This window comes from Bubalus kerabau, chromosome 8 (genome assembly GCF_029407905.1).
Source record: "Bubalus kerabau isolate K-KA32 ecotype Philippines breed swamp buffalo chromosome 8, PCC_UOA_SB_1v2, whole genome shotgun sequence".
In the NCBI taxonomy this organism is placed as follows: domain Eukaryota; kingdom Metazoa; phylum Chordata; class Mammalia; order Artiodactyla; family Bovidae; genus Bubalus; species Bubalus kerabau.
This window is the reverse complement of record NC_073631.1, coordinates 47,600,627-47,614,077: the sequence shown is the minus strand read 5'-3', so window position 1 is coordinate 47,614,077 and position 13,451 is coordinate 47,600,627. Positions and strand designations below refer to the sequence as shown.

The following is a 13,451-nucleotide window of genomic DNA, read 5'->3' as shown; positions in this document are numbered from 1 at the left end:
GGAGGCTGAGGTGCATACCTAAAGAGATACAAGCCATACCTAATTGAACACTACAAATAGGGCAACTGATATGTTTTTTGCAACCAATGGTTGGAGGTATACATTTTTAGAATATATTTTCTTTTCTGAGTAAAGATTGGCCCTAATATAGCTTTATTACCATAGTTTAGCTCTTTTGCATGTGCACTAAGGACACATGCTAAAAACTCCGAGAAAGAAAACCCGTGGTCACGCATGGTATCTTGAGTCTAACCTCAGTACTGCCCGTATTAGTGAGAAGATACATGAGTTTGATGAGGAAAAAAAAAATGGAGCACTTTTGAAAATATTTCAAGGTTTAGGAGTGCATCCTAAATGAACAAGATACAGAACATATTTTTAATTTAATAGTTTAATTCTAAAATACTATCCAGAAGGATTTGAGTTTCATAAATATGGATATACAGAATAAGCTCCACACCATAAAGATAAAAACCACCGTTTTGGCATTTAACAAGCGAAGTCACTTATGCCTTATGCTTGTTTGAGAGTGTAATCTCCCCACTCTGATGATTTTTTCAATAAAACCTGTACATGAAAAGCACTTCATGATGATTAGCCCTGGCTAATCTGCCACAGAACAGATGAACCGAATTGACAGATCACTTTTTCCCAGCCTCACTAGCTTACAAAATGTCCTCATCTGTAAAGTCTGAGTGATGCAGCGTAACACAGTCATTGACAATCAAGTGTCAGAAACCTAATTTCTCTGAATTCATTGGCTAGTGTAGAATATTTGTTTTTCCGTAAATGTTTGTGAATACGTTTGGGCAGATCCCTCACAAGATCCATGCTGGTGGGGTCTTCTTAGGATAAAAGAGAATCCTTTTTTTTAACCTTTGTTGCCTGGGCACTCATCCTTCTATCCTAAGAATCTCCCTCACCCAACTATGCATTTCATTCACACATCACATTTCCTGTGTATGTGTCTTAAGTCACAACCTGTCATGTGTATGATGAAGCGGGCTGATTTTTGCATGTGTACCTTGAAAGCAAATTGCTCAGTAAAGAGTCAGCCTTTGTGAATTCAGTTACCAAAAAAGTGAATTATCACCACATTTGCTGAGAATTGAAAACCAATATGTTGCTAACTATGGTCTTAAAAGCATTTATCAGATTTTAATAATATGAGTTCCATCATGGCCATTCCCTCATGCTATTCATTATCAAGATACTGTCATATTTTTGGCACAAATGATTTATGGAGAATAACATATTACATTTGTTGCAAAGCATATTTATCCTTCCTTAAATTTGATTGTGTTATTTGATATACAGGACTTACTATTTCTAAAAGCCCATTCCTTAATATATTCAGGAATAAGTATCTTCTAAAATGTAAATAATTGAAAAATCAAATAATAACATTTACGGTAGTTATTAAACTATTACTTTTATATTTATGCTTTATATGCAACATTTATGCCAAATGTAGTACTGTAGCTACATGTACTTTGACACATATGGTTATGAGCAAATATTGCATGTTGCATTACATAGAAAAGTTAAATATATGTATATACTAGGTATAGAAGAATAAGGAATAACTTCTTTAATTTTTATTTTCAAAAGAGATGAAAAATCGTATATTGCGTCTAAACCTGATCAGACTTTTATGAGTAATCACAGTGCTGCATGTGTTGAAAGGCATTTTTTAACTTGTGTTATATTTCATTATTTGCTGTCATTGGTTTTCCACTAGAGTAAGGTAAGTCCTCTTACTAATTCTGGGGAACTGTTTACTAAGTTTCATTGTTATTACCTATGTTAACTGAGAAATTTTGTGGAAGACCTTTGCAATTGAAAAAAAAAAAAAAACTGTGAAAGCAAAGTTATATGTAGTATTGAGAAATACTGGAACACTTGAAACCTGTATCATGAAACTCGGTGTTCAGCCAAATTGTAATAAATCTCTGATGTATACAAACAGCATAGACCAGAGTGCCAATCAGCATGCCTTCATTGGACTGCTTGACTCTGTGCCTGGGATTTTCCTAGGTGTTCTCAAAATATGAACAGTTTATAAGTTTGTTATGAAAGGAAAATGCAAATAGAAATGTGTGCACAAGAGCTATGGGCTCTGATTAAATGTGGTGTCTTTCAAAAGATCTCTTGTGCTAGAGATGATTGAGAATGCCTGGACTTCTCAAATCTATTCTGTTAATAAATGAACCAGCAAAAGGGAGTGGATTTATTCATAATATTTGTGAGTTCTAGATCCTATCCTTAGGATCTAGAAAAGGATTGGCCTTTTAGAATATGTATCTACATTTGCTCTCTAATACGGATACTTTAAAACTTAGGAAAGAAAGTATACTTAGGTAAGACTGGTATCCTTAGATAAGACTTAGGTATCCTTAGGTAAGACTTCTTTAACATATGTTTACATTTGGAGATACTTTAAGCCTAGGTAAGAAGGTAAAATGGTTATCGTTTGTTAAACATCTGCATATTCTGCTAGAAGTTTCATTTCCCCAAAGTACACAATATCAGATACTATTCTTATCACCATTCAGTAGGGAAAATAAAAATGAAGTGCTCTATATTTGTGAGATATGTGAGCCCATACTTAAGTATATCCCTCCTGAAAATGCAAGGCCTTGAAAGTAAAATGTACAGCATCTTCTATGCAGGGCAGTTTAATTGATTAGTTTCAGTGGCAGTTTCCCATCTTACAATCATCAGTATTTCTCTGAAAAATAAAGGCAGTCATTGGATTCTTCTTTTTGCATTGATATAAAGCATTACTTATTATATCATAAGTTTTGATGAAAAATTACTTAACAGTAAAAATAACTAAATTTCTATGCGCTCACATTACTTTTATCAAGTCTCCACCTTCCCCATTTCCTTTAGAATCAACAACAAATCACTTAATTTTTTATAATGATAAATAAGATAGTGGCTCCAGTGAAGAATACGAGGTGAACATAGTCACTGGTTCTTGAAAAAACTTGCAATATCCATATTTCCTATGAGGGAAGCATATTATTATTCCATATGCTATTTAAAGTCCCTAAACTCCTGCAGCAATAATGGAAATTTAAGTTAGCATTTCCAAGAAGTCATTGATCACTCTCGCTTCTTTCAGTGGCTGCCTCAAAATAGAAATTTTTAAATGGACCTAGTTCTATTCAGTCAAGCAAATTGATAAGTCAAGAACCATAGTTGATATGCCTTGGAATGAATATTACCTGCTTTCATTGGAATTGTAATAAAATACTTTCTCATATTAATATTATTGCAGTGAAGAAATAAATCCTTAAAATTCCATCACACCTATAATTATTTTGGTTATAAGTTTATAACTAGTTTATCTATAACTATACCTCTATATTGGAGAAGGAAATGGCAACCCACTCCATTATTCTTGCCAGGAGAATCCCCATGGACAGAGGAGCCTGGCAGGCTACAGTCCATGGGGCTGCAAGAGTTGGATATGACTTAAGCGACTAAATCACCACATACATCTATATGTATCAAAACCAAAAATAGGCTCCCAGATCTGCTCCACAAAAAAAAAAAAGACATAATAAGCATAACATCTTTAAACTGGTTTTAAAATGTCCAGTCCCATTAATTAGATATTCTAGAAGCCACTGGTGTTTAGTAACCATGTGAGTTTATTAATGGTCCTTGAAGCAGGGAGCGCTTTGGTATAGCTTCCCATGATGCTTGATTTTCAAAAGCTTATGAACTGGAAAAAATCTACTTTTGTTAGATTCCATCCTGTCACCAGAGATACTTATGTTTTATGTAACAAAATGTTTCCAGTGTGCTTTGAAAATGTGGCCATTTCTAATGTGACTGCAAAACATTAGCCATCTATAACAAACATCTATTGCAAATGCTGAATGCACATCAACATTTGCAGGGATCTAAAGATATGTTACGGATATATAAATTTATTCACAATTAAAGGATATCCAATGAATCAAAATGCCTCCTAAAGTAAATATAAGCTCCCAAGCTGGATCTATTATCAAGGTATTAAAGATCTACAACCTGTTAATATTTATTTTCTCACTCATAAAAAATGAAGCAGGCTTCCCTGGTGGATCAGCTGTAAAGAATCAATTTGCAATGCAGGAGACATGGGTTGGATCCCTGAGTTAGAAAGATCTCCTGGAGAAGGGAATGGCAACTCACTCTAGTATTCTTGCCTGGGAAATCCCATAGACAGAGGAGCCTGGAGGGTTATACAGTCCATGAGGTCACAGAGTTGGACACGAGTTAGCAACTAAACAACAAACAATATAAAAATGTAGAATTTAAATCAGTCCATAATAAGTAGTTATATGGAGAAGTTGCTTTGAAGCCACACATGCACATCAACTTTTGTTCAAATGAAATGTTCCTGTGTTCCCATATATTGAGGTCACTTTCCCATCAATCTGGGTTGCATTGAGATAACTGAATATCCTAAGTGTTCTGGGTTTATCTTTTTTTTATGTAAGATATTTTAAGTATTTTAAATTTTCTTTGAGTACCTTATATTTTAAATGTGTTTACAACAGAATAATTTTCATTGCTTTAACTTTGCAATTATTCCTTATAGTTAAAGAGTAATGATTTACAACAGGAATCCAATCAGTAAGTCACCAAAAGTTCAACAAACATGCCATGACCACTCAGGGTCAGGCAGGAGGCTCAGGGCTATGGTACGGGGTTGGGGGGAATGGGGCACAGCTGCTACACCCAGAGAAGTTTAGTCAAGGGGAGCCAAGATATGAACATGAGTCATCTCCATGCAAAGCAGAAAAGGAACAGTATGAGGATTCAAAGTAGGGGTGGAAACCTACTGGCAGGGGTGAGCAATAAGAAAAAAAAAATGTAATACTTGAAAAATAAGTAGAAATTTAGGAAGCTGGGTTGAAGATTATCCAATAAGGCAGGTGGAAGGAACTCAAGGTGAGTTTAAATAGAGATGTCTGTAAAGTATAATAAATGAAAGGACTTGAAAAAGAGTAAAATGAAATGTGTGGAGGACTTAAAATAGCTGGCAAAGTTGACTTAGATAAAAGGATTAGGAATCCTTTTTAACAAGATTAAATCAATGTTTGATGGACTTCCCTGGTAGCTCAGATGGTAAAGCGTCTGCCTACAATGCGGGAGACCTGGGTTTGATCCCTGGGTCGGGAAGATCCCCTGGAGAAGGCAATGGCACCCCACTCCAGTACTCTTGCCTGGAAAATCCCATGGATGGAGGAGCCTGGTAGGCTACAGTCCATGGGGTTGCAAAGAGTCGGACAGGACTGAGCAAGTTTTCTTTCTTTCTTTGCACATTACACAAATTTCTTTGCAATTACACATTCGGTGATACTTTCTTGGTATTTATGGTTTCTCTTTCAGTGGTGTTTCTTTCATAAGCAGAAAGGATGAGGAGGCTAGCTTAGGGGACCACTGTCATATAATAGCTCAGGGAAATTCAGGGAAAGAGCACACATGAAGTATCCTAGGATGCTGGCAGGAAGACAGCTAGTTCCAGGCTAATCTTCTGTGACTAAAGAGGTGAGAGGATTCTTTCTCCTGACACTTGATTAGTTCAATACATTAGGTCATTGTTCTTTTTTTATAACTAGACTTTACATAGGCAGCAAGTAGTACTTCTCACCACTAATAAATAATATATACATTCATTTCCTCCTCCAACTGTGACATTGAAACTGGTCAACTTGATTGATAAATAGAATATTAACACATCAAGGGAATGGGGAGGACAGTCAAGCTATCTGAAAACAAAACCTGATTTTTTTTTTCTCTCTCTATAATGTCTTCAGAGTATATTTTGTTTCCATTCTATCATTTCTAACATTTTCATAGGATAGAAATCCAGAGTGCAAGTTATTATCATTTTATTTTGTAAACTATAGATCAATGCAATGTCTTTTTATCAAGTTTTAGCACAAATGCTATTGCTTTTTGATTATATCTGATAAAATTCACTTTATTTTTCTTTGAGAGATTTTATTATAAATTTTATTTTCTAATGATATAACATCTATAAAATCCTCATTTTAAAGGTTTCTGTATGTTACAAATGTTAGTATAATATCTGGGTAAAACAATTATTTTACATCTTGCATATTTTACATCCTTGCATATTTTATTTTACATATTTTACATCTGGTCTGTTGAGCAGAAGAATATACTGCTCAGTGCAAAATTACTCTTTCCTTCCTCTGTAACCCAACGCAAATTCATATCATATTTACCTTCATGGTGAAATCACATCACATGACATTATCCTGCTCCATGCACATTTTAGGTGGTGCAGTGGTAAAGAATCCACCTGCAATGCAGGAGAAACAGGAGACGAGGGTTCGATCCCTGAGTCAGGAAGATCCCCTGGAGGAGGAAATGCCAACCCACTCCAGTATTCCTGCCTAGAAAGGCTACAGTTCATGGGGTAGCAAAGAATCGGACATAACTAAGCACACAAGCAAGGAAGAAAAGACTTTAAGACAAGACAGCATTCAAGAGACTGAGTGAATTTGAAAAATACTAAGAGGCTCACTCTTAAAAAACACATTTTAATGCTATATAGAAACATGTCACTCCGGTCCGTGTGTAAAGGAGTCTGATTCTTTTCAGTGATCTTATGGATAAGGATCCTACTTAAATTACATTTTCCATATCAGAGCCAGTATCATGCATATTTTTACAGGTTCCCAAAATTCATTTTCAGTATTTTTATCAGCTTGACCTTGAGTATGTATGTATGAATGTGTGTGTACATATATGAGGGTGATATGTGCACATAGTTTTACATCTAAACATTCACTTACACGTTCTTAGTATCTTATGATCTTTTTTTCAGTAGGGTGTCTCCTTCATAAGCCCATGTTCATAGAACATGACCCCAGCTGCTTACTGTTTGAGGAAGGCAGCAAAATCTGATATTCTGAGAAAAAAAAAATTGCTTCTTCATTTTGCCTGTGAGACTGCAGGAAATAGGAAGATCAAGCTGATTCCGAAAAGAAGTTTGTTTTTCCTTTGTTTTTGTTTCTCAAGCTTTAAATGGCAATGGTTGCTGGAAGAATCAAATTGTCCTTCCTACTTGTTAAAGATGTATGTAAATAAGGTAATAGGTATAGTACACACTTTATCTCAAATTAATTCAAGTCAGCCTTTTCAGAAAGAGTTCAAGAATAAAATTAAAAATCCAAAAACCGTTGCAGTCCACTTTTGCAATTAATCAAGAGAATTTACCATTTGTTCTGGTTCAGAGCTCATGAAAAGAAGGGGATTTCTTCAAGGCCAAAGGCAGTGAATACAGTTGTCAACCTTTAGTTCTTCTGTCCTGGGGTGGTAATGTTAGCATGGCCTATAAACCCTGAGAATTTTCCAAAAAATAGCAGGGTACCTTAGGACGTAGACTAGATTGTGCTTTCAGTGATGGAACTTACATGCTCTTTCTTTTTTCCCTCCCTGCTTCTGTCCTTTCTGATTTTAACAGCACTCGCAAACAAAATTACATGATGAATTTTTCACGACAACATGGGCTCAGGCACTTCTACAACAGAAGACGAAGGTCACTTAGACGATACCCATGAAGAATCAAAAAGTTTATTTTTCCTTCCAATATGTGATGTGTTGTTTCGCATTCTTTTAAATCTCGCACTGCATCTGATATCAGGAAAACTTCTGTGAAGGACTTAGTGATTAACTGAAAGCCCTTCTCAAGACCAAGTGTATACCACTTTCCCACACTGTGAACTAATGACAAGTGACTTATTTCTCATAAGTAAATGTCTTCATGTTGATGTATCCGTGCAAATTGTGATCTGTTGTAATATCAGTTACAGTAGCAGTATTGAAAATAAGAAATAGTTTAACAGAAAAAAAAGTTTAAGCACAAAAGTTTAAGAGATTTTATGTTTAAAATGGCATTTAGTACAGTATTTAACATTCTTGGTCACAAAGCTATTTAAATGGACTGTATTTCAGCTATGTATCATGTTTTATATGATTAAATTATCATTGTTGGTTCTTTATGTATTCTCTTCTACAATATAACACATTGACACTGTATTTACTTATTATGTTGCAATATTTTTTGCTGCTGAATTTCAGGCTACTTATATTCTATAGAAAATTCATTGAAATACCTACTCATGAAGATAGTTGTAAAGATATTGTATCTCCTTTAATATACCCCTCAAAATGTATGTTGGTTTAGCGTTGTTGTGGATAAGAAAAATGCTTGACCTTGAAATATTTTCTACTTAAAAAAATTGTGGATGAAACCCCTATCTCCCACAAAGGAGTTCCCATTTCCTTGTCTAAAAAATACTTTTAAAGTGTTCTGTGGCTGATTTACTAACAGTAAGTGCCATTTTGTGTCTGTGATAACAGAGTGATTTGTAAAACAGTGGATGTTTTCATTGTGTTCTCTTTGTGGACTGTTTTTCCTGCGGGTCATATCATACCTTCTGATGAAGTTGTACCAACACCAGCAACGTTATAATGGCCCTGTAGCCCTGAACTCTCTATTAACGTAACAAAAAGGTTGCACTCTAGGGTGAACCAAGCTAAAAGTCCATGCTTAAATAAAAACTATGTTCAAAAACCATTTGAAGTTCATTTGCTGTTTGTGTTATTTGCTGTTTGTGTCTTTATTTGCTGTTTGTATGTAGGATTTGTAAGTCTGGGCAGGTTTGGAAAGAACAGTGGCAGATATAGTTACTGATTTTTTATTGTTCTGTCATTGATAATAGCCATTATGAAGCCACGCTTTTCAATGTAGCCATTTGGTTTTTTCCTAATATTCACTCTGCAGTCACACCAAGAAAAGTCAGTAAAGAATTCTGAAAATTATTTAACTCCTGAGAATTTTGTTAGCTGCTGCCATAATGCCTAGCTCATAAGTACTCATGCATTCATTCAGCGAATATCTATTGAGTGCTTGTTATGTGACAGTGTTAAGGATTAAAAATGCTGACATTTTCCTTGCTTGTTTTTTAACATCTACAAAATAATAAATACGTTAATTTTGTTGTATTTTTTGGTTTTCCAGAGGGCTAAAAATACATATATCTAGGTAAGAAAGCATTGAATGGCAGTAGTATTTCTCATTGAATATGGAAACAATAAGGGATGATCTTGCTGAGAAGTTTAGTTAAATTTTATTCTGAGTCTAGTATCAAATCCATTGTGAATCATTTCCTTGAAGATATAAAGGCCTTTTTTCTACTTAATGTAACATATGACACTTTGTATAATTTGGTGCATATGTAGTCCATAAATATTTATAACTATTGTTCTTAATTGTTGATTCTTCTTTGTTTACAAATTGTCAGATGATGGTTCACCGTTTGGTAGTATTTTGTTTCATTTTTTCACTGGTATAAGAGGTTGAATTTCTCCCAAAGCCTTATCTTTGCAAGTAATTTATGTGTGCCATAGACCTATCCCCTAAGATAAGATATTTACAATGCTCTCATCCACGTGTCTTACCCTCAGAACAGGATTTGAACTCCCCACCAATTCATCTCAAAGTTTAATAGCATACGTTGGGACTTATGTCTGTTGATTTATTTAATTTGAAAACATAGTTCAAGTAGGAATTCAAGTAGTGTGGACTCAACTGACTTATCTTGCTGAAGGAAACAAAGTTTAGTAACAGATAAAAATATACATTTTTATGACCAAGTTTCCATGATTTCTACACAGTTGTTTCTTATTCACCGCACATTTTAATGTAAACTACACACCAGTCTAATCTAAATATAGTCAATATCACTTTTATTTTATCTTTTACCTAAAAAAAATAACATGTATTACTTTTAAAATTCCCCAAACTTTCTTCCTTATGTTCCAAGGTTAAAGAAAGAATTATGGGAGATCACTTAAAACATGTATCCATTCATTTTAATGTTTTCCAGTTGATATTTGACAGCAAATTGTATTCTTCAGCCAGTTCCCTGATGCTGGGACATCAAGAATATTGAAAATAAGAAAATACAGTTAATACAAATCTTTGTAGAGAGCAGTTTAATATCACTTTATGTAACTTTATGTTACATAATATCACTTTATGTGATATTATGTAATATCACATTAATGTAACACTATGTTACAATATCAGTAAGAATTGCATTTGTGTATACAGCATGGCCCAGTTACTTCTAGGTACTTACCATAGTGAAACTCACATATATATACAAAGAAATGTGTATAAGAATGTTCACAACAACATTATTTGTAATTGCAAATAATTAGAAGCAATCAAGTATACAGCAAGAGAATGGATAAATTGTGATTTATTTGCATAATAGAATATTGTGATGAAAATGGATAAATAGTACACCCCTTAATGATAACAACAAAAGTTGCAAAATTATAAATATGGTTTAATGCCATTCATCGGATCTTAAAATTTGCTAACAAATACCACATGTTGCATATGAATACATGCATAAATGGCAAAAATATAAAACCATGTGTGGTAATGGTACATACAAATTCATAACGGCAGTTACCTCAGGTGAGGAAGTAGGATCAGAGTGGGATATGTGGAAGACATTGACTGTGTCTAAAATATTTCTTTAAAAGCCAAAATAAAATATAATACAATGTTAAGGCTTGAATGACTTATGTGTACAAATGGGCTTGTCATATTTCTGTTCTCAAGTTAGGATCTAAATACTATTGCCAAAAAAAAAAAAAAAGAATAGGGAATTCCCTGGCAGTCCAGTGGCTAGGACTTGGAGCTTACACTGCAAGGGGCCTAGGTTCAATCCCTGGTCAGGGAACTAATATCCTGCAAGCTGTAAAATATGGCCAAAAAAAGAGAAAATAATAAATAGGCTTTGTCAGGCAAATTCAATGGGGAAATATATTCTAAGAATAAAGCAGCATGTGCAAAAAACAAAGATGGGAAGCAGCTTGCTGCCTTAGGGGAGTCACAGCTTATTTGAATTTGAGGAGGGGCACCTGGGGAGCAGTGTGGAGAGATGCCAGGGGCCAGTGTTGTTGGCAGCATCAGGAGTGAGGGAAGCAAGCAAGCATTTGCTTAAACTAACAAAATTCAGCTTTTCCCAGGAGGCACTGGGATACTGACTGAGGTGTGGAGAGGGGCTGGAGTAAGTTAAGGAAAGAAGCTGGAAGATTAGAATTAATAGGTAGATTTGGGACAACAGCTGAGGAATAATTTTAAGTTTCTGACAAGAATTTTTGCTAAGGATTCACACTTCTCCAGAGAAACTACAAACTGCTTCACATAGAAAATACAGTAGTAAATACAAAAAGTAGCTATGCATTTATTTATTGTGCAGAAGGGGGGAAAACAAAAAAAAGCTGATAGTGCAAGAATTCCAGTTCAGAGGTGAGACAGTCTTGTCATCATTACTGTATCTTCCATTTAGTCCTTTGGGTGCTTATTGTAAATGAATTTTTACAGAATTTTTAAAATCCAACATGGATGGAAATGGATGCTGTCTTTATAGATGTGGGAGACCATGCAATGACAGTGGGAAAGCCTGCCTCTCTCCAGTGGCCTCATTACCTTATTGCAGCCTCTGGATCCACTGTCTAGAAACCATGCCAATACAGCAGAGAAAGAGAAGTCTGGAAATGTAATTTTTTATGGAGAGAATACTGGTAGAATAATTTGTGGCAATACATATGAATAATAAAAAGGCAGAAACTGTGTGTAAGAAATATTGCCTCAGTAAATCTAAAGACAGTAAACAAACACCAAAATTATTACAGAAATTCCTGAATATTACTATCCATAGAAAACAGACATACTGTGATAAGTGAGGCACTTTTGACCACCTCCACAATTATCTTAACAAAAACTAGACAACTCTCTTAAACATTAAAGAAGAAAGTCAATCCTTACTAATTCTAATGTAATTTCTTTCACATTCATATTTTAGGTGATTTGAAGTTAATTATTTGGTCTTCCTCTAAATTTCCTATTTGTAATAAAATATTTATAACTATAAAATATTGGAAACTACGTAAATATCCAAACATAGGTGAGTGAGTGAACACAATGTGGTACATACACACAATAAAGTATTATGTAACTGTTAAAAAGAAGGAATGAAAATCTCTGTGAAATGATACACAGTGATTTCCACAGATATTGAGACATGAAAAAAAGCTGAGGAAAAAAGAGCATTTACAGTCACCATTGTTTGAGACAGGAAACTAGAACACATACCTATATCTGCCTAGCTTTGTGATGAAAAACCAGGAAGAATAAGCCAGGAAACCATGAAGTTGTTTACTCCTGGGGGGACTGGGTAGAATGGAACAAAGGAGGGAAGACATTTCTCTGACTACATTTGTATAGCTTTCACTTTGGGGATCAATGTTAATCTACAAATTTAAAAATGAAATCAAGCCACCAAAAGGAAAATAAACTAAACTAGAAACTATAGCACTATCTAACTCACAAAGCTGTCCTAATATGAGCTAATACAGGTATGGTACTTAGAACAATTCCAAGCACATGTGCCAAATACTGAGTGATACTCAGTATTACTGTTAACAATTGCTGTCATATTAAGTCACCTGACTTACTTCCAAAACTAGTTTATAATCTACCTGTCTACAGTGTTACTGCTCAAAATCTGGCCCTCCAATCGGCCCACCAGCCTCACCCAGGAACTTGTTAGAAGTGCCTATCTCAGGCTCCAACCCAGATGGACTCAGTCAGAATCTGCATTTTTAACAAGATCTCCTATGTGCATTATAGTTTAAGTACTGGGCTCAAGGACTGACAAGGTAATCTCATAAGACGACAGTGTCAAATGGATGACACCGGAAATGTATGTCACAGGTACCCAATTCCTCCTCACTATCTCACTGTTAGGATTTATTCAGAGATGATCAAAGTCTGAAGAAAAGTACACACACCCAGCTATCAGTTCAGTTCATCACCGGACTCTCAGGCTAGTGTGGTACCCTTGAAGAGAGTGCCCTCGTGTGGAAGAGAGAGGAATTTCCAGCTCTTCCTCCAGGGCAGCGTCGTGAAGGTGATGCTCGGCCTCTGATGGGATGGTACTACTGGTACTGGTACTACTGGTTTTTCTCCAGGCGCACTTTTCAGCTTTAAGAGCCGCCAGCAAGTAACTAGCTAATCGTACAGTCGCTTTAGAAATGCAAAAAGCAAGGCGGGGCCGGGGGAGGGGGGGGGGGGTGTGGAGAGTGACTCGAATGAACCAACCATAATCCTTGCTAAGACAAGGCCAAAGGCAAGTTTTTATACCGAAATCATTTCTGCCGTTCCTCTTCTTGGATTGGAGCACTCTGGCCACGGTGCTCTTACTAGGCGTTAAAAGCAAATCAGGCTCTTCTTTCCTTCCCTCCTTCCTCCTTATTTTATCCCTTCCTTCTTTCCATACTCCATTTTCGCTCCATTTACCCTCCTATCTGCTAAACTGCATATCAGGTCG

At 35.4% G+C, this 13,451-nt stretch overlaps 1 protein-coding gene across 1 annotated transcript in view; it reads left to right on the top strand.

Annotated features, from left to right (window-relative positions):
* Positions 1-8,614, top strand: part of RELN (reelin) — a 553,687-nt gene extending 545,073 nt beyond the window's left edge. The window contains exon 64 of the mRNA XM_055590184.1: positions 7,499-8,614. Within this exon, the coding sequence (XP_055446159.1) occupies positions 7,499-7,595 (97 nt within the window). The 3' untranslated portion in view covers positions 7,596-8,614. The remainder of the gene's footprint in view (positions 1-7,498) is intronic.
* The last annotated feature ends 4,837 nt before the right edge of the window (positions 8,615-13,451 follow it).